Source organism: Sciurus carolinensis, chromosome 19 (genome assembly GCF_902686445.1).
Source record: "Sciurus carolinensis chromosome 19, mSciCar1.2, whole genome shotgun sequence".
NCBI lineage: Eukaryota > Metazoa > Chordata > Mammalia > Rodentia > Sciuridae > Sciurus > Sciurus carolinensis.
The window spans coordinates 19,945,217-19,972,771 of NC_062231.1; the positions used below are offsets into that span (position 1 = coordinate 19,945,217).

A 27,555-nucleotide genomic window follows, 5' to 3' on the forward strand; every position below is an offset into this window, starting at 1 on the left:
GGTACCCTGATTCTGAAAGTCAAGGCAAAGAGATCCTATGGACCACCGTGGGCACTAATTAAGACATCAAAAGGGTCCCTTTTAGTTCTATGGTTAATCCAGTCCCAGGATAAAGGCTGCACTCTTCTGACCTAATATAGCATGAAAATAATCCTCCAAAACACCATACTGATCCACAGTAACTTAACTGTCTGTCAAATAAAACCCTCTAGACTCTTTAAAGGAACAACAGATTCCAGGCACCCAATAAAATAGTGTTACTACATCCAACACAGAATCATAAAGTACTAGACAGTCAAACAATCAGGAAAATATGACCCATAAATTCAATCAGATAATATCAAATGATACAATTTATGTCTGGGGGCAGGCAGGAAAAATAATAATGACTCCAAGTTTGCCCATTCTGTTACATACCCACGGATTCCAGAAAATTAAGGAATTTCAGCAAGATAAACACACGTGCACAGAGAGCCCAAGTCACATCATAATCATACTCATACAAACCAGAAATAAAAAGAAAAAAATCTATAAAGCAACTGAAGAGAAAAGAAAGGGAAAGAGACTACATATTAGGAATGAAGATTTTTTAAATCACTGAGTTCACATCAAAAACAACAGAAAAGCTCAAAGACGATGGATCAAAATCTTGGAAGCACAGAAAGAAAAAAACTACCTAGCCAGAATTCTACACCCAACAAAAATATCCTTCTGAAACGAAGGCCTCGTGGAAAAACCGCAACTGTGATACACTCCTGGTGGGAATGTAAGATGGCAAGGACCCTTTGCGGCTCCTCCAACATGCAGTTACATATGTCACCCATGACTCCGCTTCTCAAAGGCTTGGGAACATGCACACACAAAAACTTGTATAGGAACGTTCGTAGCGTCCTTCACAACAGCCCCAAAGTGACAATGATCCAAATGCAATCAAATGATAAAAGGATAAAACGTGGTACATCCACACACATTTTTGGCAAGAAAAAGGAATGAAGCATGGATACAGGTGAATATGGACGAACTTCAAAAACATTATCTGCTGGGGCTGGGGACGTGGCTCAGTGGTAGAGTTCTTCTCTAACAGGCATGAGACTCCTCCTCTGATATGAAAACCTCCAGAACCCAGGGAATGAGCCTCTTATCACCCTGACCAGCCCGCTGTGCTCTCCAGGTACCTGGGTGCTTATCTGCTCCTTTGCCAATGCAGGAGTCACCTATCATGTCAGGTGGGCATTTGGCTAAACATGTGGTGGCAAAATAAATGAGCAAGGGAAAGAAAAAAAAATACAAGTGATGATTCTACGGCCCAGATAAAGAATATTTCCAGTTTGTCTGAGTCGGCTTCCAAGGTGGCTACACTGTTTCCACACAAGGACACAGAGCATCTTACAGGTAAGTAATGGTGCACTTCTCTTGCTAGACCACCCCAATCTGACTTGGAATGAGGTGGGTTTAAGGACCTACGGGTGACTTATAGCCACATGGGTTAAGTCCTCTAAGCTCCCGTGAACTTTCTTCCCGTTTTCCCAGCCCACTCCTTACCTCCACTTCCCACAGGGCTTTGGAACTGGTGGCAGATGTGGCCGACTGCCGGCCTGTGGTCCTCAGAAAGACATGCTGCTTCTTCCTGTGCTCGTCACAGGTGAGAAACTTCTCTTGTTCGGCATGGAACAGCCTCACCACGTCCCCCTAAAAGTCAACACGAGAAGGAATGAAAATCAGCGTACTACAGGGATGCACCCACGTCAATGTTTACAGCAGCACTATCCACAATTGCTGAGTGAAGGAAGCAGCCCAGGAGCCCATCCACAGGTGAATGGATCCAGAAAATGTGGTGTATCTACACAATGGAGTCTGACTCAGCCAGAGGAAGAATGAAATCATGGCCTCTGCTGGTAAGTGGCTGGAACTGGAGAACACCATGCTAAGTGAAATAAGCCAGACTCAGAACACCAAGGGTCGAATGTTTCTCTCATATGTGGAAGTTAGAGCAAAATGAAGGACAAACTTGGGTTGGGGGTTAGGAATCATGAAGATAGAGGGAAGATCAGTGGAGTAGAAGGAGGAGACCGAGAAAGGAGGAGGGATGGGAAAGGGGAGGAAATGTGGAACAAATTCAACAAAATCACGCTTTGTGCATTCATAAATATACCAGTGAGTTCAGCCTTTATGTATACCTATAAAGCGCCAATCAAAAATACATAATGAGGGTCTATGATTGTGGCTCAATGGTAGAGTGCTCGTCTAGCATGCATGAGGCACTGGGTTTGATCCTCAGCAGCACAGAAAATAAAAAGTAAAGTTATTGTGTCCATCTATAACTAAAAAATAAAAATTAAAAAAATACAGACATGAACAGGTGAAAGGAAGACCAGTAGGGTAGAGGAAGGTGAATATGGGAGGGTGGAGAGGAGGGAAAGGAGTGGCCACTGGAGACTGAAATGAAGCAAATCAAATTCCATGTACGTGTGATTTTGTCAAAATGGACTCAAATACTATGTATAACTACAATGCACTAATAAAGGGAAAAAAATAATTAAGGAAAAATGAGTTTAAAAAGAAAAGAACACTGCTACCCCAAGGAAAACCAAGTATGAAAAGCTGCCACGCCCACAAAGCAGCAAACTTACCCCCTTTACTTATTTTTTTAAGTAAGAACATTTCGCTTCATTGAATCATGACCCCTGGGTACCCTGTTGAAAATGTCCTTGTGAGGACATGGGAAGCACCCTGTGTCGTAGTCAGTCACGCTGTCTGGCCCAAAGAGAGGTCTGGCCTTTCTCCTTGGCTCAGGGAAAACTTACCCCCTTTAAAATATCATCTTTGTTATCGCTCCATTTCATGAAAAGGACTATTTTCCAGCTTGTGTTGCAGTTGACGGAATTGACCTGGAAAACACATCAGTTAAGTGTCCACACACACCTCACCACAACTGTGTCACGCAGCCCTGACGTTCCAGGATGGGCCTCCGCTCCAAACCCCCGAAGACCTAACCACACTGAGAACCCAGCACCGGCAGAGTCAACTGGCCATTGAGAAGTCCTTCGTCATGAATGGCTCCTCCACACCCCTCCCTACGTATGTTCTAGATATGACCAAAGGAAGCAAAGCTTCCCTCTGCCCCTTTGGGAATGATATTTTCCTTTTCTTCCCAGTCTTTTGTTCTGTAGCCAAAAAAAATAAAGGCCAAATGAAAACAAGGGCTGATAAAAGAGAATGAGCTACAAAGGCAAGAAATAAATCCAGAAAATGTTAATGAAAATGTTAATGACGAACAATACCAGCAAGTGCCATTATTTGTGCACTATATATACACCGGGCACTCAGCTGAGTACTAACACTGTGTCATTTAATGCTCAGCAATAGCCTAAAGAACAGGGACAACAACCACACCCATTTCAGAGATGAAGAAACCTAAGCACAGCGAGATGAGGGGAACAGGGACAACAACCACACCCATTTCAGAGATGAAGAAACCTAAGCACAGCGAGATGAGGGACTTATATGCAATGCCAGAGCCAGGGAATGACAGACTTGAGGTTTCAATCCCTATCTGTCCCACCCTAGAGTCTGGGTCCTTAGCCATTAAACAGGTACTCATGTCACCAACTAGTAACTGTCCTGGGTCCTGTAATGGTCGATTTAGAGGCTAAGCAGATATACTACAAAAGCAAGATGATAATAACGTACCCTTCTTAGGAACTAGAAAGCAGCACCCCCTCTTGAGAGAAGCAAATTAGAAAAGGTGTCCCTGTGGTCAGGAGGAAAAAATTGGCAAAAGAAGCCCTCTTGGGCTGAACCAATGAGCAAACAATGCTTCTACAAAGCAAGGCTGAGGGCTGGAGGTGGGACTCCACCCACTGCAGAGAAGTCACAACCTCTTGTGGCAGCTCTGACTCCAGGTCTCAGGCTCTTCACCTGCAGTACGGGCACAGTGCTTCAAGTGACTGCTGCAGTCACTTTCAGCATGCACAAGTCTGGTCCCGGGAAGGCCTGCTGCTGCCCACCAGCCGTGACTCTGTTCCTTACCTCATTGCAGCCTGGGTTATCCACCAGTTGATGGCTGCTGGCATGCAGGGGCTGGCCAGCATTGACGGGGTTCAGGACAACTTTGTCACCTATGACCACCTGGAAAGGAAGGAGCAACAGCTTTTCGTCAGACAGATCAGCACTGAAGACTGAGGCTGGGCAGTTCTGGGAGTGGCCAGAGAAGTAGCTTTAAAGCCTGACCCTATGCAGGAAGGTGGGGGCGGGAGGGGTCAAGTGAAGAGCCTGAGACCTGGAGTCAGAGCTGCCACAAGGGGTTGTGACGTCTCTGCAGTGGGCGGGGTCCCACCCCCAGAGGTTAAGGCTAAATTTTGGTACATGACTGTCAATAATTAAACAGCAATATCTTGCAAGTCAGCCCATGGCAGTAAGAAAAACCTCCTATCACCCTTCTATTTGCTTAAGTTATGTGTATAAATGAGTGCTGAATTAAATTTTAGGAAAGGTGGGATACTAAGTGTTTTTCTTTGAAAACAAAAAAGCCATGGTTACGTGTTTCTAAAGCGATGACCTTCATACTTTGGTGACTGCAAAAGACATGAAGAAATAGATTTCCTATTATGACCCATTCATATATACAGTAACACACTCTAATGTGTGTGTGTGTGCGTGTGTGTGTGAAGCAAAGTTATCCCTGAAACAATATTTATCTCCATGTGTAACACACTCCAGTATTTTCTGTTCTACCCTACTTTCTAAAATAATTGTTACAAGCCCCTAAATTGATCCCGCCACTTAGGAATAGGTTATTACCTGCTGTATGAGAAGAACTGATCTAAAAGTATAACTACTCAAGTCATCTTCTCAACTAAGTCACCGCTAAACGGATTAAAGGATAGGAAAGCACAGGATTTTCTGAAAATGAAATTCAGAACAAGGCACATTTGTTTTTTATTATGGGGGTGGAAGAAAAAGGAGCGGAGGAGATGATTTCCTTACACTTAAAGCCCATCTATTTTTGGTTTGATACTTTTGGGGAGCATGTATTACTAAATTTTGTCCAACTCCAGAAGAATAAACAATCATTCAATAAATCCATGACTCGTGGTGAAACCTAGATTATTTTTTCTCTCCTATTCTCAGTTTGGGTTTAATATCCACTGTACACCAACTGTGAGGAGATGGTTTGTTCCATCTTATATAACACACACACACACACACACACACACACACAAACACATTTAAACTGCTTAGAGTTTATACACTGAAATGGCACTATTAAAAAAATGTTGAAACCTAGTTTTAGATTAAGGCTAGTTGAGTATTTTGAGAACACTTCATGCTGTTTAAGGCACAAATTTCTTTTTAGCAAAACGCGACTATTTTAGAACCTTAACAAGGTCAAGAACACAGCTGATAGCTTTCAAACATACTGATTGTTAAGTCTGTGCCCACATAATGACTCACTAATTTAGCTAACAAATATTGGGACTGTTCTAAGCAGCCCTGAAAAAGGATTCCTGTGGCTTTCTATTCTGCAAAGCCCTCAGGACAGGGGCCAGCTCAGGACCAACCAAAGGAGTCGAAGCACCTGGCAGCCAACCCACACGGAAACCTCAAGTTCACTCTCCTTCCCTGACGCCATTTCTTTTCCATGCTCCCTCCTTTCCTAGGTCTGTTTCCAAAACAGACATTTCCATCCCGCTGAGGGATCTGCAATGACAGGATCCTCCCCAGGACGTCAACACGGGATGGCTGTTTTCATGGCAAAATGACTGAGGTAACGGACTGTTCCGAGGAGTTTCAGAGGCCAGGTTGGGAAAACATAACGACCGTATTTAGGTCACATTCTCTCCACACTTCCTTGTTTCCCAAACACTGGTTTCCATAGTGATTCCCTTCTCTGGATCCAACCTTAGACTTCTCCTGGTTGGGTCTCGCACGCAGGCATGGCGGGCGGCACGGCTTCCGGCCCGGGAGGCGCACTACTTACGCTGTCTCCGATGGACCGCAGCTTGTAGAAAGGCTGGATGTAAAACCAGGACCCTTCGTTTCCAGCTTCGTCCAGCGTCACCCTCATGGCGTTCTTCTCCAGCAGGGCCGGAAGCCTCTTGTTCACAGTGAGGTATTTGTTACTTTTCAAATGCAGGAGCTAAAAACCCAACAGGAGAAAAACCAGGAATGTCGGCCCGTCTCCTCATGTCCTACCGTTTCTCTCTCGGACACAGAAAACACATATCAGACGTTCGTCCAACCACTGAGCTGCCTGTGAAGCAGAAGACTCACAAAGTGCCTAAGGCTGGGGATAATGAGAAAGGAAGGAGCAGGAGCAGAATAGAGGGCAAAATAGAAGAAGAAAAGCATTATTTTCCTTTCTCAGCATAGCCTTGGACCATATGGATATGGCTCAGGCCGACTACTGTCACCTGCCAGCTGCAGAGGGGAGCAGCCTTACCCTGTGCAAGGGACTAATGAACTGTAGTCTGAGCACGCCCCGACACCAAGGCGGAGCTGAGCAGGACAGTCGTGAGCACAGGAAGCAGTTTTATTTAAACCCCACTCGGGGACTCTCACTTCACATGGAAGAACATGGTAGCTTGGACTTCTACCTTGAAGGCTCCAGCTCTTGAGTCTTGGGTGACGGCTCATGAAGGGGATGGAAAGACGGGAGACCTGGTGGGAAACAGCTCGCCTGGAAGCTGGTCTAGACCAGGAAGAGCTGACCAAGGCTTCCCAGGTCATGAGTCAAGAGAAACAATGGAGGGGCTCGGGAAGGACTGCCTGGTCCCTAAAGAAATGGCAGGACCTGCCTGGAATTCCAGTGCCAAACCCAAGACCCCTGTTCGCCTGCTCACAGAAACCACTGCTAGAGCACTCTCCAGAGGTCCCCAGATATTGTAACAGGGTTGGCAAGGGTGGCTGAGAAACCTATCTGAGCCCAGACACCCTCTGGCCAAGATAAACACAGGAAGGTGAGGTCCTGTCAAATCCTCACTGCTCAGGTGAGTGGCCTCTGATCCTCCACGCAGAGGACAAGCCAGCAGCACCGAGGTGGCTCCCAGAGGCAGGCTTGGGGGCAGTAATAAAAATGATTATGTACTAAGTCTCAGGCTCACTCTCTGACAGGTTCCTGTCAACCACCTGAGGCAGCAGATCCCATTACCGTTTCCATTTTGCTGGTGTGAAAGCTGAGACATAGCAAGATTTCTTGCCCCAAATCTTAGAGTAAGTCCCAGAACCTGGACTGAAATGCACTGAGGAGTTTGTGCGCTTGGCCCAATGCCTCTCTCATCCTCGGTTCAAGCCATATTCTCCAGTCTAACCAAACCGGGAGTCCTGTGCTGAGAGTCTCAGGACACAGGCATGGCGCAGCGAGACAGCCGGTGTTGGCCCCTTGTGTCCACTCTCATCAGATGGAACTTGACAAGGAGTGGAACCAACAGGATTTCATCTCCAAGCACCTTTTGGGAGCTACTTTCACTCTTCCGGAAAGCCTCATCTCAATACCCCATTTAACCATGACAGGTTGCTTTTAAGTTTGGGTATTATTTTTAACTACTTTGCTCATCCTCCTGATTAGCACTATTAGCAATAAGAATGGGAAGGAATTGCTTTGTAGCAAGGAAAGTTCAGGCTAAGCAAAATCTTTAGAAAAGGGAAATAATGAAGAAAACGTAATGTGCTAGGTATTCAAAAACTGGTAACTACTATTCTTTGTGCCTGGGTCAAAATGGTCTGCTCACTGGACAGATGGAGAAGGTCCCTAGGCACTGGGCCTCCTCATACTCTCTTCTGCAAGACTGGGATCCCTGAGTTGGACTTTCTAGGCAAGACCTGCAGAAGCCATTTCCTGGGTTGTTTTACCCCCACGACAAACTGAAAAGCATAGATAAGTCAAGTAAACCTTGCGACCTGTAAGATTCAGGAACCATCAAATATCTTTCATTAATGTAAAATGCATCAAAATAATAAATGCTTCTGATTTTTAAAAACTGGGGGGTACACAATTGCTCTTATTATCTCCGGCAAACGGCTCTAGAACAAATGATAGAGGTTACAGGGAAGCTAATTTCCACCAGAGAGGAAGAACTTCGAAGCTACTGCAAGTTCAGCAACGCTGTGACAGGCTTCTTTTTAGGTAGGAAGGCTCCCATTTGAAATATCGGGGTCGATCTTAAATCATCAGGTGGAGGTAGACAAAGCGGATTCTCAGATGGAGAGAGGGCCAGCTAGAAAGCCCACGAGTCCATCACTTATAATCAACACCAGACTCTTGCAACACACTGGCTGTCTCCACGGAGTCCTCCAGCAAAGATGCCCAAATTCTGCTCCACGTGTTTACATCATCCTTCGGCATGCTTCAGCTCCAGAAGACAAGAGCAGCCTTGACCTACCTGGATCACGTTGCCATACTGGATCACGGTCCCCAGCAGCTTCCTGTTTTCTGTCTCATTCTGCTTCTTTTCCAAGTCTGCAGCATGCTGCGCATGGAGAAGGAAGATGGTCAGAAAGAGGCATCCATGGGTTCTACTCCCCAGCAACCAAGCCACACCAAAGCCAAGTAGCACAGGAACCACAGAGACAACCCCTCCGTGTGCCCCAAGACTGTGGGAAAACACGCCTCTGCTTCCTTGGCCTCTTTGACTTCTTTAAAATGAGCTTTGTCTCTACGGAATTCATGGCCATTTGCTTAGGGAGAGACTTCTTGAAAGTTTGTGTATTTTTAAAGAAAAGAGAGTGAGAGGGACCCAGCATTGGAGTACCCTTTTATGATCTGCAAAAGTCCTCTTTAAAGCTCTGGAGTGAAATAAAAGTGGATTTAAATGCTTGTTTGGGGTGGTTTGTGGTTTGGTGACCTTGAGTTTGTTATTTGACATCTGTGAGCCTGTTTCCTCTTCCTTAAAATGAGGATAAATATGGTACCTATGCCGCACAATGCAGGGTGCCTGGTCACGGTAGCACATGTGGACAGCTAGTTAGTACTATCAGACATTAATTATAATCCAACCAACTTACATAGTCATTTTTTGAGGGGAGCTCATTATTGCAATTTACACACACACACAAAAAAAGTCACCAAGGGTGTAGTTGAGTAGAATGTGGACTTGTTATCTACAAGATTCAGAATTTCAGCCTTAGCAGAGAGAGAAAGAGAGAGAAAGAGAGAGAGAGAGAGAGAGAGAGAGAGAGAGAGAGAGAGAGAGAGAGAACAGGAAACAAGAGAAGAGGAGAGAAAAAGAAAAGAGAGAGGCTAAGCAGTGTGGTCAACAGCACACAGAGTGGGTATGTTAAACTGTTTTCTCTACTGAGGACACTAGAAATTTTGCTAGATTATTTTTAAAATCACCCATTTATTAAGTGGCTGAGATAATCCTCAAATTCACAACTGGGTTAATTCCAAATCCGTACAGTTACAGTGAGGCCAGGAGACATGACCAGTCCCACTCTGGCAGGCAAGGAAATGGGTTCAGGCTGAAGAGAAGGTTCTAGAACAGGCTGCCAGGGCCTCCACCGGTACAGTTGTCTTTCACTCACTTTGCTGTGCCACTCTGGGTGGTCATTTTACAGTGATGCTGAAGGAGAACTAGTTAGGTCGCAGGCAGTCAGTACTTGGCAGTTTCCACTCCTGACCCCGAGCCCTGAACTGAATGAGAGAGAAGTCAAATAACAGGGCGGAAGTTCAGGAGGGACTGCGTGGAAGGAAACCCTGACAAGGACAGTGCTTCAGGAACCTTCCAAACACTCTCCTTTCCTGGGTGCTGCAGAGGCCAATGGGTCCCCTCTTCCAGGAAGACTGTCTTGGTTTTCATGGGGCCCTTCTGGACTTGGCCATGGGTTCCCCTGTGCCAACTCTGTCCTCTTGCCCTGGCCACTTAATCTCACCAAACCTCACTCAGTGTTGTCATCCGTATTTGGGGACCATGCTAGCCTTTCCGAGACGGTGCCCACCAGGCACATTATAGGCATTTGGTAATAATTTTATTCATATATATTTTTTTGGCAGGGCTGGGGATAGAACCCAGGACCTCACACGAGTTGGGCAAATGCTCTACCACTGAGCTCCCTCCATCCCCATCAATGATTTTAACTACTATTATGATGCACAAGTTTCTAAAAGTAAGAATGATCTGATGATTAAAATTCTGAAAGGCGACCCGAGTCGGCTGGGTCAAGAATCTCTCCGTTCCCTTGAATTCAGCATCTGCTCCAGCTCTACCTGAGAGGGAGGTGTTTTTAGAAAGGCACAGCTTTTGAGAAAAGCGGTGGGTCAGGAAGCCATCCAGACCCCAAACAGAACTGGACACCAGGAAGGGAAGGATCTGCCCACATGTGTGTGGGTCACTGCGAATCAACCACATCTGCTCTGAAAATGGCAGTCCCTTTAGAGTCCTCCTTTCTCCTTTATGGAATTAGTTACCCGTTAGTTATTCGACTCTCTTACACCAGGAGAAAAGTCAGCGGGTTCAAGACAGGTCCAGAAATAACACTAGTGCAGGCGACGTGGCAACCCCAGCATCCGCGCGGCCCTGGGCAGTTCTGCCCTCTCTCCTTCCCTCCGGGATCCTGCTCCCTTAACCGCGCCCCATCTCTGCTTCTCCCTATTTTCCTGCCTGGGCTTCATTCCTTCCAGAGAGCTCCACAATACCCACAGATGCTGAAGTCGTTTTCCAAACAAAACACTGGACTGGATCCATTTGGAATGGAAGTTTATACTGTACACAGAGTGATTTGTTCTTTCTGCTGAGGAGTTCTCAGCTAACACTGACTAGAAACTCAAGAGGGAGCGAAAAAGTCAAAGGAAGGGAAAAAAAATCAATGGAATCAGTAAAATTAAACCTAACAGTTTTTAAAAAGCTAATATGATTTTCTTTCTTCCATCACACTGGAAGGGTTCTTAACCACTGAGCCACATCCCCAGCCCTTTTTAAGTTTTATTTTAAAACAGGGTCTCTCTAAGTTGCTCAGAGCCTCACTAAGTTGCTGAGGCTGGTCTTGAACTTGTGATCTGCCCGCCTCAGCCTCCTCAGTTCCTGGGATTACAGGTATATATCAACCATTGCATTCAGCTAGAGAATCCTTAAGTAGCATATCTTGGACTCAAATTACTTAAGGGGCAAAATTCTGTGGACATTCCCCTTATTCTCAAGAATTTCCACAGGTCTCAGTTTAACAGTTTAATCTAAAATATGAAGTTCCTATTAGACTAGGTATAAAAGTAGCAACTCATTGGACACTGGCATAACTAAAAAGATATGTCAAATTAGCCACCAGAAAGGCACCTATTTCATATTAAAGTCCAATTAAATATCAGCGGCTCTGCAGAGCAAGGGCAGATGTCTAAAAACACACAGAAAATAAAGTAAACAGAAAAATCACACAAAATTGGACAATCAGGACTATGCTAAAACCTCTCTTCAGTGAAGATATTCTGGAATACTGCATCTAAAATTCAGTTAAGGATCTCTGTTAAACTAAGAGTTGAGACCCTTTTCATCTCTATTAACGACTTCAGGGATAACCGGGCCTACGTATCACTACTGAAGAAACACTAAAAGCATTCAATGTAGGGGCCATTCTAAGAATTCACTTTTCCTATCTCTTTGTTTAGGAAGAAAAGTCTGCAAATCTCCTTTCACTGAACACACCCTTCGTGGGTGAAGGTTGGTTCTTTGGCAGGAAGAGGATCGTGGCAGTTACACCCACAAGTGTATTCCACGTTCTGGCCCACGCTGTAACACAAAGAACCGACAACACCCTTTGGAAGGAGGATTCAGCAATGCTGACCTATGAGCCCTTCAGTGGGTCTCTGGCCACCAATTCCATTTCTAGGACTTTCTCCAGTTCACATAACCTGGTGTGGGCATGACTTTTTTTTTTTTTTTCCCCAAAATGGTAAAAATTATCAGGATCCTGAATGTCCCTTCATACCTCATCACAGGGACTAGTTATCCCAAACTATCATCTTGCCTCACAATGGAATAATCATGCAGTCATTAAAAATAAGGATATAACCAGCTCTGGTAGCACACACCTGTCATCCCGGCTACTGAGGCAAGAGGATCACACATTCAAGGCCAGCTTGGGTAACGTAGGGAGACCCTGCTCAAAATTGAATTAAATCAACAAATAGATAGATAGCTAGTAATGCAGTCCAGGGATAAAGCACTTGCCTAGCATGTGTGAGACCCTAGATTCCATCCCCAACACTGAAAAAGAAGAAGAAGAAAAAAACAGATATAGGTTCCTGTTTATTCATGTCATAGTGAAAGAAACAAGTTAAAGGAAAGGAAAAAAGTATGTTTCCATTGACAATATAAAAAAAAAACTCCCTGTGGGCAAGCAGAGCATATACCAAAATAAAAATCAAGGTGATAACAGATGAGCAAGTTTTTTGGGTTTTCTTTTTTTTTTGGGGGTACTGGGGATTGAACCCAGGGGCACTTAACCACTAAGCCACATCCCTAGCCCTTTTTAATTTAATTCTACTTTTTAATTTTGAGGCAGGGTTTCAGTAAGTTGCTTAGGGCCTCGCTAAGTTTGAGGCTGGCTTTGAACTTGCAATCCTCCTGCCTCAGCCTCCTGAGCTGCTGGGATGCCAGGCATGTGCCACTGTGCCCGGCCAAGGGGTGAGATGTATGGATCCTATCAATCAAACTTCTCCTTCCTTCTCCTACGCACACCTACCTTGGCAGTTCTTTTTCTGTAGTATTCCTGTGTGTAAATTCTAAAAGCACCTTGGTTGTCTGGATGTTTTTTAACCTTTTCATTCTTTAAAAATCCTGACAATGGAATCCTGTGACTCCCCTCCTTTCACACGGGTGGGGGGCTGTTTCTCACGTGGAAGGAAGAGAACAGTCCACGGGGGGGTTTCTGCCACATGATCCCCTACTGACCTTGCTGTGTTCCCTAAACAACATCAAGGTCAACCCCCTCAGAGTCACCTGCTATATTTTATTTCAGAAACTCAGAAACCATTAGTGAATTATTACAGAGAGGTCACTGGAGCGGTGAGGAAAGGTTACTTAAGGTCAGCGAGCTCTGAATCACGTCACGTGACACTGAATCCAGGCTCCCCAAAATAAACAACCTGTGACCCAGGTTTTGAAAGACAGTGAAGACCTGTCCCTCCTCTAGTTCCTCCTGACTACGAAAGCTTCGGCTTCCTTTAAGTGATCATTTCTCATACTCCAAACAACCTAGGTGCTGCTCCTGGGGACCGGTGGACGGCTTTAGGAAGCAGGAGAGAGGCCTTCAGGAGGAAGGAGGGGATGCAAGGGGGAGGGAAGCTCACAGGAGCCTTTTGGAAAATCCTAACCCAAAGCCTCAAAATCCAGTTCTTCCTGTAGAAGGAGCAAACGCCGTGACCGGCCACTAGATGTCATGCTCCTTCAAAGGGCTGTTGGTGTTGCTTATCCTGGTCAAAAGGAAGTCAAGTGGTCTAGACGACCAATTCCTTAAATGGCATTAATTTAAAATAATCTGACCTCTGACAGGGGACTGCACAGCCGTCGACAAAAATAAAAATGAAGACCCAAACAAGTGGCTGCCCGAAGCACAGCCTTTTATCGACTGTCGTGAAACATGCAGATGACTTTCAGACAAGGGGTGAGGGGAGCTCCAGAGAAGCAGGAAAATAGGGCTGACACAGAGTCCAGCACAGATCAACACGCAGTGAGGGCCTGGAAAAGCCACCTGGGTCATCCTCAATGGGGGAAGGACAAGGTCTCCTCTGACATTTTAAGAAGCACAGAAGGTCATTCACTCTCTTCCTCTTTCTCATAAGGAATTCAAAGTTCCTGATCACCTGAAGGGCTGTTTTTCTTTTTCTTCTCCTCCCACCTGTACTGTTTATTCCATTTGCAGGAAAGGAGCATCAGAAGGAACTGCTAATTAACACAACCTCAACATCACAGCCGTGGTGGGGCACTTGCCTAGCACGGGTGAGGCACTGTGTTTGATCCTTGGTGCCACATAAAAATAAATAGATACAATCAGGGTATTGTGTCCATGTAGAACTAAAAAATACATTAAAAGTAAAAGCTCACAGGTGGCAAATGGGGCTCCACTGTCACATCCTGCCTGGGCCATTTGGGGTTGGTGTCAAGCGCACATTTTCAGCTCTAACTGAATCCGCTGCCAAGGCATCTTTAAAATTGAGGTCCTGCATGTAAAAGCATGGATTTCTATCTTCTCCTGAGAAAGCAGGGGGCATTGTGTGGCTCTGGGCCCAGCTTCCCATGCGGTCACTGCAGGGAGGGAGAGCGGCCCTCTAGCCCCGTGACAGGCGCCCTCCGTGGGCAACTCTGCACCCCACCCCTCTTGGCCAGAGCAACATGAATGTGCATCCCCTGCTGTAAAAAGCGTAGGAGAAGAAAGAGTTTGAGGTGTACTAACAAGATCTCATGGAACAGAACGATCTTTACAGCAGAGAAGCAAAAGCTAAAGACCCACAGACCTTCTAGAAAGACGACCCCCTGCACCGGGCAGCTCTCTCCCGGGTGACATGCAGGAGGACCGAGCACCCTTCCCTACCCATTCGACTCCAGGCCGCGTTCCCAGCATAGACTGCAGGCGGATTCTGCACGGGCACAAGGACGGGAAGAGAAGGATACTGCTGCGGCTCAGAGGACAGAAGCCAGGCAAGCCGCACACCATCAGAGGCCGGCCTGCTCAGACCTGTACGAGGAACCGTGACTCAGGGCGTGTAAGTCCATGGCTGGCTGGACATTCACATAAGTTAAAAGGTATCTGTAACTGTCTTCACCCAGCGCCTCACTCCATTTTACGTATAAACGCAAAGCACAAGGTGTTGTGTGGTTTGATTAGCACCATTAACAGATTTTCCAGAAGGGCGAGTACCGTCGGGTGAAGGGGAGAGTTGACTTTGCCTTCTTCACGGTATTTCCAAGAGCTGCTGGACCCCTTGGAAAACTGCGACACAGGTCACGCGCTTTTTGTGTGACTGAGACTGCGAGCCTGTAGCAGGCGCGGTCTTCGGCTGTCTCGTTTGTGGGGCTCATAGAAACGGGTGCGGGGACTGATTCCCTTACATCTTCTAGAGTCTTCCTGAGTGTTTAGGATGCACCGTTTTGTTTTGTTTTGTTTTTTTACATTTTTGTTTAATTGTAGACATGATACCTTTCTTTGATTTATGTGTTGCCGAGGATGGAACCCAGCGCCTCACGCGTGTGAGGCAAGGGCTCTTCCACTGAGTCACAACCCCAGTCCTAAGGGTGTGACTTTTGATGCAATTTTTCTTTTCCTTTTACTTCTTCTTTGTAATTGTTAATTATGAACTGTATCACATATTTGTAAAGCCACATGTTTGCTGTGAATAGGGAGCAATGGGCGTGTGGAAATTAAGTCCACAGAATACGGTCACCGCTGTGATGACGAGGACGTTCTTGAGGCGTTCGGAGCCGTCTCCAGCCTCCCGGCTTCACCCCCTGGTTTCTTCTTCTTCCCTCCAGCTCCCCCGCCATGTGTGCCTCAGGCTCGGGTTTACGTGGTGTCCCTTCCCGCTCCCTCCAGGAGGCCGTCCCTGACCACTGAGCCACGTCTCCGCATCCAGCAAAGCCAGATTGAGGACTCCTCTCTGTGTGCTTCCCCTCCCTGGGGTGCTCTGCCCCCTAATGTGGTCCTTGTCACACGTCATTACCTGTTTTCCCCCCTTTGGGGCTGGGGCTGGAACGCAGGCCTGGTGCCTGCTCAGCACGTGCTCTGCCACCGAGCTAGACCCCAGAACCACCTCCTTACCCGTTCTCCTCTAAGGAGCTCCTAGAGGGTGAGACTGTCACTGCTTGTCACCAGCACCCAGCACGGCGCTCATCCACTCAACAACTGTTTCTAAGGCGCTGACTATGTGCCAGGCAGGACAACAGGAGCTGGGGATGGGACAGTGTGCAAGCGAGATGATGCCCCCAACCTTGCAGAGCTGGTGTTCTAATGAGTGACAGATAATTAAGAAATGACTAAAAATAACTGCGGCCTATGATCAGCGCTGGGAATGGTATAAACAGGGAGGAAAAGAGGCAGGACAGATCTTAGACTGGTGTGTGTGCAAGGGCTTGCCAAGATGGCATGCACACTGAGACAGGAAGGATGCAAGGTACCCGCTCAAGAGGAGCCAGGAGAAGCACGTTCCAATCAGGACACACCGCGGGTGCAAAGGTCAAGAGACCAGTACCTTCCCCGGGTGCTCAAAACAAACAAAAGAGTGAAATGAAATGAACTAAATCTAGTCTGTCAGCAACTTAGCAAGGCCGTAAGCAACTTAGCAAGACTGTGTCTCAAACTAAAAAATAAAAAAGGGCTGAGGATGTGGCTAAGTGGTTAGCGTCCCTGGGTTCAATATCCAGTACCAAATCAATCAATCAATCAAGCAATCAATCAATTGATCAATCAGTCTAGTCTGGCTAGAGGGCAGTTCAGAAGCTTTGGAGGGACAAGCAGGGTCTGGACACGTGGTCTTGCAAACCACAAGAAATCCACATTTATCTTCGACTGAGCCTCGGAACCGGGCTCTCACCCCGCCTGGAGCTCAGAACCCCAGTGAAATGGCGGGTGCTGAATGCAGAAGTCAAACCGCCACCTCGCCCCTACCTTAACCAACACAGCTGGCTAGGCCACTGTCACATCAAGTCACAAACAGAGCAGGCTGACCCGGTGGCCCGGGAGGTCCTGGGTGCTCATGGCCACTCTAGGTCTTCAGTGATCATCACTGAGCAGTGAGACACTTAGCCACCTAGTCACTTAACTATCTGAAGGCCTACTACGCACTACTGTGCTGTAGGCACAAGGAACACACAGCAACAAGAAAAATGCCTGCATGCTGGTTACTTTCTGGGGATGGAGGGACAACCAGGAAATGGAGCACATTAGGAAGACCCCCAAGGGACGTGGGGAAAACCACGGCAGGACAAAAGCAGGAGCTGGGTGGTAATTTCAACACCACTGCGATGGACGTACGTCCAACACGACTTCCAAGCATCTAGAAGAACTTCCACACAGATGACCCTCTGTGTGCAAGGTACTAAAGGAACTGTGTCATCATCTGACAAGAGAAACATGCTCAGAGAGGTACAGACACTTGCTACAGTCACACAGCACCTCAGCTGTGGAGTGAGCACATCACTTACGTGACAAATTGGATAAATACAATGGTAAAAGCCCACGTTGATTAAGCATTTACTACATGCCAGGCATCATTCACGTGCCCTTTATGTTGCTTTTCATGGAGTCTTCGCGACATCCTCCTGAGGCACACTCTACCATCATCCCTGGTCTACAGGGAAGTAACAGAGCTCAAAAAGAACTCCAGGACTTGCCCGAGACCACGCTGACGAGCAGCAGAGCCAGGATCCGATCCTCCCTGCCTCTTAGGAGCCTGCTTTCTGAGCGTGTGCTGGTAGCCACTCTCCTGCCCAAAGCCACCCCCGAAAGGGGCTGCCCGAGGACAGAGCGACTCCCAGACATCTCTCGAGGGCAGTGGCCCGTCTCTCCTCAGGGTCCTCTCCCTCATTACCCTCTAAAGGAGCACAGGAAAGCCAGCAGCTGGAGAGGAGGGTTGAACCAGGTGCCAGTCCTCACGCTGGGATACCACCCAGGGACCAGCTGCAGCCGCCATCACCCACGGCCCAGGCCCCCCATAGCCCCCATCCCGTCCCGATACCTACGTGCAGTTTGTTGAGCAACACTGCGTCCGTCGTGCTGTTGGCCCCTGGCTTGGCAGCTTTCCAGAACTGCTTCTGGGCAGAGTAGCGATTCATAGGACACAGCTTGAAGAGGCAGTCTGGAAGCAAAGTGACAAAGGGGACCGGTTACCAAGGGGACAGGCACACGACCCAAGGACCCAGGAAGGTATCATCACTCACACCACGCTTAACCGATGCTACACAACCCTGTCGCAAAGCTCTCTCTTACAAAGTGGATTCTCACCACCACGGTGTGAGGTCACAGATGAAGAAACTGAGGCTCAGCGAGAGGGAGTCCCTTGTCACAGAGCCAGTGACACAGCTGGGACTCCATGTCCAAGTCCAGTACACTTAATACCAACCCCCCCCCACACCAGTTATCTCTTTCACTTCTGGGTGGACAAACATAAGGACATAAGGACACTGTAGATGCCAACCCGCCACGTATTCCCTTACACAAACCCAGTCTCTTTGGTGCCACTGGATTTTAAAGGATGCAATGGTAGCAGTTCCAACTTGGCCTAGGTGGAAGCACCTCCGAGGGCAGTGATCTCAAGCGTCATGTGAAGACAACCCCTGGGCTGCAGAGAAAACACCTCCCCAACCTTGAGACAGCCTGTGCCCTTGACCCTCATTATCAATACCCCGGATGTGCTTCTGCTCGGTGTGCCTGGCTCACTCGACTTTACACAACATCTTAGGCAACTACAGCCGACCCTGCCACACGGACTAGTGGCTTCCCAAGACTGCTGTAAAGAAAGCAAAACATGGCCTGGGGAGATAGCTCAGTTTGTAGAGTGCTTGCCTCGCAAGCACAAGGCCCTGGGTTCAAATCCCCAGCACTGCAAAAAAAAAAAAGCAAAACATGGCAGACGGGAGGGGCCCAAGAAACAAGAAAAAGGCAGAACTAATCCCCAGTTCTCTGCAGCCACTCAAAAGGTAAAAGCAACGACGATCTAATCAGATCTGAGAAGTCACCCAGAAATTTAAAAATCACCATTTAAGGCACTGTCTTTAATGATGAACCTTATCCTTAAAACGTCTGTGTGCTGAGGTATCAATGGAAATATGGGGCCATCGGTGAACCCCATTCTGCGTCAGTAGTTTTATACTGCATGCAATACAGGAGTGTAGTAACCCGGATACGGAGCTTAAAAAATACACTCGCGCACACACAGAGTTGAGGAATATGTTCACCAAAATTTGGGGGTAGAGATGTTATCAAAAAAATTTGCAGAGGGTTGGGGGCTTAGCCCAGTGGTCCAGCCCATGTTCAGCACACCTGAGGCTCAGGTTCAATCCCCAGCACAAGACAGAACACAACACAACAAAAACAGGTTCAGAAATGATTTCCCGAGGAAACCAATATTTAAAATCAATGCCTGCCTCCTGAAAAGCTTACGTTTTGATACCCTGGATTTTTGAATGGTAAGTATTTGTAGAGTAAAATTAATAAAACTGAAGCAAATTCTCAGATTTGGAAAAATCATACCTTGAAAATAAGTCAGAACTACCCACAGGAGTTCTCTGCTCATTAGGAAAGATTCCCTTCAAAGAGCTGTCACGGGTTAATACCTAGTTATTGTTCCAGTCAAATAAATACCTCAAAATCGGAAGAATGCATTTGCTGTCAAGGACATTAACACTAAGGCTTTCCTTCTACTTCAGAAGGCTCCTTGCTCCGGTCAGGATCATGATCCGTTAACCCCGTACTACAACACCACCACATTCTCAACGGTATTCAGGAAAACAGCGAGAGGTCATTTAACTGTAGCAGCAAAAGCACCTTCTCTAATGCTATCCTCTCCTTCATCAACTCGGTATTTCTACTGAGTCACAGGCAGTCATGAAATATAGGAGCCCTGAATTCATCTTTATCAGAAATCTGATCCATCCACTCAGATGATTTTCGCCACCTATGAAAGACACTAGCTAGGTCTCAGGCAAACAAAGGATATGACAGAAAACCAGTTTAAAAGGTAGGGCTGCTCCCTCTGCATCTTCTGAAAGCCACAGGTCAGGGTCATTTGCTGTCTCAGGGGCAACTTGACGTCATATGGCATTTCTACCAACCTGATGGATATGAACCTCCAGAATAACCATACACAACCAGGAGCCTGTTGACCAGAACTCAATGTCCTATCTTTACCCAGGGCCCAGGGTGGCATCAGGACTGGACCAGGATATCTTCCTTTATTAACTAGATGACTCTGTCTCAAAGCATTCAAAATATTTGTCACCAGCCCCAAGATGTGACATACAACTTACTTTACGGACCAAATAGGGTTAACGATTTCGGTTTTCACCAACAGGAAGACATGGAGGATACAATGACCTTCCCCCCACTTCTAACATATTCATAGACTGATGGCGAAATGCTATGCATTCCAAAAAAAAATTCATTTAAGTCGATTCGGGGAACAGTCGGGTTGGATCCAGGAGGGCGAGGAGGACATGGACTGGGAAGCACCACTTTCCAACTGTGCATGTCACTCCCAAGCCAAGTCCCTTGCTCAACAACGGGTGACAAAACAGGTGCACAACTTCAGGTAACTCCACGGTCGCCTAAGGTGAGCGCTTGGATTTAAGCACCGTCAATCCAAACAAAGCCTCGCCTGCTTCAGCTTCCGCACCAACTATTTTCCTTGGACAAGAGAGAGACCTGCATTGGCTGAAGCGTATTTACAACCAACTGTCTATGTAAATATAAGAGATGCTAACATACTAGTAGCAGAACCAAATTAGCCTTGCTGATTTTGCCCTGTCTTCCCGGTTGCTTAGCAACAGATTCAAAGTGAAAATTAAATTAGGCAATTCAAATGTAATGTTAAAGTAACCTTCCGAAATTTCTGCAATTCAGCGGCTCCATGATGCCCTTTGCTATTTGGATGGTACGGCTGGGCAAAATTAGAAGTTCAGCTGGGTCCTAATAGTGCACTAGGTAGAGAAAGGCACGAATACAGGAAATCCAGAAGAACACAGAGAATAGCTTCGAGGAGGGAGGGGAACACGCATGTGCATGTGTGCAAGCGTGCACACTGTGGTTTGGTTTCATCCCCAAAAAATGCCATAAAGGAAATCTCATGTGACAGGTGTTATTTTAGGCCTTTGAGGAATAAACTAAACTTAGCTTTCAAGAAACTGCTTTGGAATGCTCTGAAGCTGTAGTGTATGCCACTCAGTTAGCAGAAAGCACTCAGCGGAACGCAGGGGCCGGGCTGCATGTCCAAGGGACTGCAGGCCACCTGCGGGGTGTGAGTCGCATTCTACCCTAAAGGGAGGATGCTGAGCTGCTAAGAGAGGAGTCAGCTATCAAATAGGGACTTGTGCGCACAGGGAAGAGAGGTCGGGAACAAGAGGAGCCACAGGTGTGCCTGGAGCACTCTGGGGAGGAGGAGAGGGAGGCAAGGATGTAGAACATGAGTAGCGTCCACGTCTCAGACGTGGACAGAGAATGAAGGCCACCACCCAGGGCAAGACCTCCGTCTCCACACCATCCTCTCCATCTCTACAACTCTGGACTCCTGAGCCGCAGTTCCTACGGCCAGGATCTCAGGGGTTAGGCAGACGGCAGGAACCCAACCGAGGTGCTGAACTCATGGTCCCTGGGGCTCCTGAAGCAATGGCGGGCAGGTCCTCTGGCGCCAGCTCCAGCTCTCAGCTTGCAGGATTCTCTTCACAGATCTGATTTCTGTTTACTGAAGTCCCTCGTGTGTGCAGGCTCAGTACTGGGTGCTCACAGTAGAACCCTGAACCTGTCGCACCTAAGACAATCCTAGTGAGAGACACACGAGACCAAGAGACGAGCGGAATCAGGGCATGTTCAAAGTTCTGTGGAGGCCAGAACGGTCTCTGCAGCCGGTGGGCCCGGGGCGGAGGCAGCCTGCAGGGGCACTAGGAGAAGCTCTCAGGACGGAACGCAGAGCTGAAGGACGCAAGGAGAGGTCAGCCTCGAGGAACACCAGGGGCCAAAGCCTTCCAGGCAGACAGAACAGCAGATGCAAAGGCCCTGAGCTGGGGAAAAAATCCTGACAATGGTAAAAGAATGAAAATAGGGCCTGGAGAATAATGGGGAAGCTGGGGTGGCAGAAGCAGGTAGATAAGGCTTCACGCAGGGTGCCCAGGTCTGCTGGCAAGCCATGTCAGTCACTCAAAGCAGAGGGACGTCACTCCAGGGTTCTGAGCAAAGGACGAACTTGCTCTGGCTTATATTTCCAAGGAGCTTTCTCATTAGTGACGGTGCCCAGCAAGAAAGGGAAGGCTGGGGAGGAGCAGGGTCGGGGGAGAGGAGCAGAGGTCAATCATTTTATTTTGGCTCTGCTTAGTTGGAGATGCTTATGAAACATTCATGCTGAGTGAAGAATAGGTCAACCATCCAGGGACAGGCTGAAAATACAGAACAGCCAGGTACAAAAGGTGCCAGAGGCCAGGCAAGGTGGTGAATCCCAGCAATTCGGGAGGCCAAGGCGGGAGGATCGCAAGTTCAAAGCCAGCCTCAGCAATTGAGTGAGGCCGTAGATAACTTAGTGAGACCCTGTCTCTAAATAAAAAAAAAAATTAAAAGGGTTGGGGACTTGGCCCAGTGGTTAAGTGCCCTGGGTTAAATGTCCAGTACTCCCTGCCCACCGAAAAGTCAGGAGGCTAAGGCAGGAGGATCACAAGTTTGAGTGTAGAAATTAAAGAAAAATACAAGAAAATTTCCTGGACCAGAGGAGCTGACTCTCCTAGATAAAAGAAAAACAAACAAACAAAAAACACTAACACTCCAGCACAAAGAATAGAAACAGACCCACATATGATTGTTGAATTTCAAACTAATGGGGACAGGGAGAAGATCCTCCAGGCTTCCAGCAGAAAAAAAGGCTCAAACAATAGCCCAGGAAAAAGGACATCATCTGACATCTTGTGCCAACCCCAGAAGCTCAAATGTGGTGCAGCAGTGCCTTTTAAGCACTGACCGAAGTTAAGTCTCCACTCAGAATTCTGAGCTGTGTTAACCTGGTGACCAGGCACGAGAACAGAGCAGTCAAGTCTGCAGTCAGGAAGCAGCGAGGGACTGCACCCCATCCAACACGGAGAAGATACTTTTTCACCACCAAAGAGGTTGCCCTAGCCTAGCTCCTGCTCTGTGGCAGAGATAGGAGGCTAAGTTATGGCCATCCATGTCACAATCAGATAACTTGAGGCAAGTCCCACGATCATGCTGGGCAAGGCCTCTCAATGCCACAACCTGCAGCAGAGAAAGGTACCAGGGACAAAGGACTATGGCGAGGATGGGAGGGGCAAGTCACGGGATCCAGTGCCACATGGAAAACATACTGAGGCTTTCAAGAGAGAAGACAGCAAACGCTGCAAACGAGTTATGCACAGAGAGAAAAATAAGATGATTATTCACTCCAGGGGAGAGCTGCCTATTACAATCCTGTGCTCAGCGGTGAAACGTATGTACACAGTCATAAAATAGGAAGACTGAGTATTAGTTTAGCAAAAAAAAAAAAGTGAGGGTGAAGAGACAGAAGCATCATAAAGCCAGCCTTATCTGTAACAATAGTAAATGACAAGCGGTATTTCACATAGATTAATCTACAGACACTGAGGAACCTCATCTAGAAACACAGTGGCAAATGCCCAGAAGGAAGGTTAAAATATTGGAGAGCACAGATCCTGGGAAGTGGGAAGTGGTGAGGTGTTGGGCACGGGCCTGTTACTTTTATTCTGTATATTGCCAATTTTTTTACCTTTTTGGGGGGTGACTCTTATTTTACATAAAATCAACCATTTTAAAGAGGACGATCACCGGCATTTAGCACCTCTGCAACGCTGTGTGACCATCATCTCCATCGACTTCCCAAACATTTTCAACTCCCCAGAACAAACCTGGTACCCATTAACTGTACCCCCATTCTCCACATTCGACTTTTTAAAGGATGTGCGTGTATCACTGACAATATTTAAAGTTTTAAACTGCCTTTCGGTCCTCGACTGCTATTCGGTTTTTAATGAGCTATTACTTTGTAACTACAGACTGGCACCAAGACAGATGTTACCTTCTGAATGTTCCTCCTACGAAACTCAGGAGAACTGACAATGGAGTGGCCTTGAGACATGGGGCCCTTGGAAGGTGATAAGGCCATGAAGCTTCATCCCCCAGGGTGGATTTAAAGCTAAATAAAAGGGGTTGGGATGTGAGCTCTTGCTCATGGACAGTCCTGCCATGTGGGGAACAGCGCTCCTCCCCTTGTGGGGGCCACGCTCAAGGCACCATCTTGGTAGCAAAGGTCAAATCCTCACCAGACACCAGCTAGCCAGTGTCTTCATTTTTGGACTTCTAGTCTCCAGAACTGTCGGCTTATAACCTTCTGTACATTATAAAACTACCCAGTCTGTGACATTGTGCTACAGCAGCACAAATGGACCAAGATACAAGTCTCAGCACAGAGAAGCCTTTCAGACTGTTGATGGGTGCACAGACGTGGGGCAGTCACAGTGGAGGCACAAGCTGGTGTGAGTCAGAGTAAGAGCACATATTGCCTATAATGTATCACTGGCAATTCTGCCACGGGGCGCACGTTCCAAAGAAATTCTTCCACCCGCCTCAGGATCACGCACCACACGTAGGAGCACAGAGTAGGGAGGAGAGCAACCAGGAGGCCAGGACACCACGTGACACCTGCCCTCACACAGCATCCATGATGACCCATCACAGGACCCCACCAGGATACATAAAAGTGCAGCTGGGCATCCATCCAGCCTCGGCCAGGCCGCTGTCCATCCTTCAGGAACCAGTCCCTTCTCCCACCACCCCTGTCTTCTCTAGAGAATTCCAACTCTCCAAACGTCACGTGACTGAAGAGGAGTCAACAGGGGCTCAGTGGGGGAGCGCTTGCCAGCATGGCTGAGGCACTGGGTTGGATCCGCAGCGCCACATGAAAACAAAAATAAAGGTAGTGTGTCCCCCTACAACTAAAAAATATATATTTAAAAACCAGATAACAAGAAAGAAAAGGTATCGTGTCCATCTACAACTAAAACACTTTTTAAAAAGAAAACAAGCCGCCACTGTTTAAAAATTCCTCAGTCAGCACATATAAGTGCAGTTTTATATAGGAAGAGATCAAAGGAAATGTAAATATACATTAAAATAATATAAACAATGTATATTATATATAATGTATAAACATGACTAAGTCTTGGTTATAAATTTTGGTTGTAAATTCATACATTATGTATTATGCATAATATACAATTATATACATAATTTATATATTACATATGCATAATTATGTATAAATGTACAGAATATGTATCTTTTATATATAAATTTATGTTTACATATGTGTACATTACAGGTATATGTAGTCTATAGTGTAATTTACAAACATTTTATAAATATACTGTTATATATTTAATATATATTACACTTAATTTGTGTATACAAAATAATAGATATTGTAATATATTACAAATATGATATACATTATAATACAAATGTAACATTACACTTGTATATATGCACAAATATACTTAATATATATTAAATGTAATACACGTACACTTATGGTGTATCATGTAATGTATGAGTGTTATACAGTCATATAGTTCTACATGACATACTGTATGTGATATACAAATATATAAAAGCTACAAATATGAAGCATTTCAGTGCTGATCCTTTACAGCTTGCCTTTCTGAAAAGGGTAGAGGTGACGGAATAAAAATCGTGGAAGGACGACATGATTAACATCTAACGTGGAGAAGGGGCGTCACTTCCCAGTCAGGTGATGCTTTACCTCCAAAATAGTGAAAGGGACGTAATGAGACAATCCATACTTAAACTCCGCCCCAACTCACTGTCGCTTGGCTGTCAGTCTCACCAGGACAGGGCTCACCTGCTTTCTTGGTCCTTCTGTCCCTGGGCCGCTCAGTGCACAGGGGGACAATGGATACGCGGACCAACGCTCGCTCACGGGGAAGGGGGGTCTGAAATGGCAGCGAGCGCGGGAGAACCCAGCCCTGCGTGGACAGGAGCCCCCACTCCAGGCGCGGTGAGCGGAAGCCCGCCACCTACTGCTGGGTCTCTGGCATCATAACCAGTTTCCAAGACGGGACAGCAGCTTTTCAAAGTTAAGCGACATTTTCCGATTGGGACTGCTAAATAAACCTTCCGTTGCCTTCTGCAAAAAACATAAACATTGTTTTTAAGAGACAAAGGGCGATGCGGTCATCTTTTTCCACTTGAGACGAGCGGATGCTTTCTCTGAATAGAATCTCCCAGCTCACAACACCCGTGGTCATCACCTTTCCTGTGCGGGACCATCGCTCACCCCACCAATAAACTGGAAACGTGGGCAGCGACTTCCTGTCTGACCTCCTCTACCTCAGCAACTGCATTTTTATTTGCCCATTTGCAAGGTCTATGGAACAAACATCAGCTTGAGCCCATCACTGAGCAGCTGGCAAGGCAGTTGCTTCTCTGCTGTAGAAACGGCAGGGGCCAGAAGTTCCGTCCAGCCAACAGCCTAAACACAGGCACTGCCTACACTGGACAATCCGACTTTTCTCCCTGGCTTCTGTGCTGCAGAGACGGCTGCAAAGTTCCAGGGCCAGTTAGAGACTGCCTGTGGACACAGGGTGGTGTGACCAGGGACGGTGCAGGGACTGGCCTCCAGAGGGCTCAGGGGTCACTGGCAGTGGGGTGGCACCCTCTTCAAAGGGTTCCTAAGCATTTACTTGGCTATACAGCCACACTGCCCTCAGCATCTGGGCCTGGCTCCCAGCCTCCCTGCTGATTCTGAGTTACCCAATATTCTATGGTTTCCTTGTGGGCTTCTGTCAGCTGCTACTGTTTGCAACCAAAAATCCTAGGGCAGCCAGGTGTGGTGGCACATGCCTATAATCTCGGCAGCTTGGGAGGCTGAGGCAGGAGGATAGCGAGTTCAAAGCCAGCTTCGGCAACTTAACGAGGCTCTGAGCAACCTAGCGAGACCCTGTCTCTAGAAAAAAATACAAAAAAGAGCTGGGGGTGTGGCTCAGGGGTCAAGCACTCCTGGGTTCAATCTCAGGTACAAAAAAATATTAAAATTCCAGGGCAACCTGCAGAGTCATAAAACATATTTGATCATATTTGACTCTGCTGGCAACGGAAATAAACAAAAGCTTTCACCAAGAGAATGCCAAAAAAATTCAGACAGGGAATCTGTGCATACAGGTTCCAGTCATGACTCTGCCACTCAGGCTGAGCAACCCAGCCCAGGTGACCAGACCTTTCTGTGTCTGTGTGTCTCCCTCTAGAAGACAGATCACCCCTTGGAGTCCACAGAGCCCCAAAATCCAACGAAGGATATGGAAGCTCACATTCCACACCATGTAAGTGACAGACCCAGATGTGCAGGTGCTGAGGCATCGTTGATCTGGAGCTGGCTGATGGCTTAAACCAGCTCCATCGTGTGTCAGTTGTACGATTTCAGGGACAATTATTTAATCAAAGTTTTAGTTTCTTGCCCATAAAGGGAATAAACACAACAGCTAACTCACTCATTAACTTAGAAGACTAAATTAACTACTTCACTTAAAGTCCTTCAAACAGACCGCAGCGCAGAGGAAACACTCAATAAATACAGCTGCTGGGACGGAACAGGCTAACAAGTGGCAGATTCATGCAGCATTGGGGCGCTGGAAACCACGTGCCGCAGGAAACAAAGACGGTCTCACAAGACCTGAATAAATTTTACGAACATTATTTTGAGTGAAAGATGCCAAAGCAAACAGAGTGTCCGTTTATCCTGAATGAATCTACTTACAGGAGTCTCAAGAACTGGCAAAACTCACTTAGGGCATCCGAGAGCGGTTACCTTTGTTCAGGGACGAGGTAGTG

The 27,555-nt window shown here is 46.9% G+C and overlaps 1 protein-coding gene across 12 annotated transcripts in view; it reads right to left on the reverse strand.

Moving 5' to 3' along the window:
* Nucleotides 1-27,555, reverse strand: part of Itpr1 (inositol 1,4,5-trisphosphate receptor type 1) — a 315,448-nt gene that overhangs the window by 180,594 nt on the left and 107,299 nt on the right. For all 12 annotated transcript variants that reach the window (XM_047534493.1, XM_047534490.1, XM_047534485.1 and 9 more), the window contains exons 5-10: nucleotides 17,664-17,779; nucleotides 8,382-8,468; nucleotides 5,981-6,139; nucleotides 4,030-4,128; nucleotides 2,805-2,888; nucleotides 1,543-1,689 (exon numbers count right to left, since the gene is read on the reverse strand). In XM_047534493.1, the coding sequence (XP_047390449.1) occupies nucleotides 1,543-1,689; nucleotides 2,805-2,888; nucleotides 4,030-4,128; nucleotides 5,981-6,139; nucleotides 8,382-8,468; nucleotides 17,664-17,779 (692 nt within the window). The remainder of the gene's footprint in view (nucleotides 1-1,542; nucleotides 1,690-2,804; nucleotides 2,889-4,029; nucleotides 4,129-5,980; nucleotides 6,140-8,381; nucleotides 8,469-17,663; nucleotides 17,780-27,555) is intronic.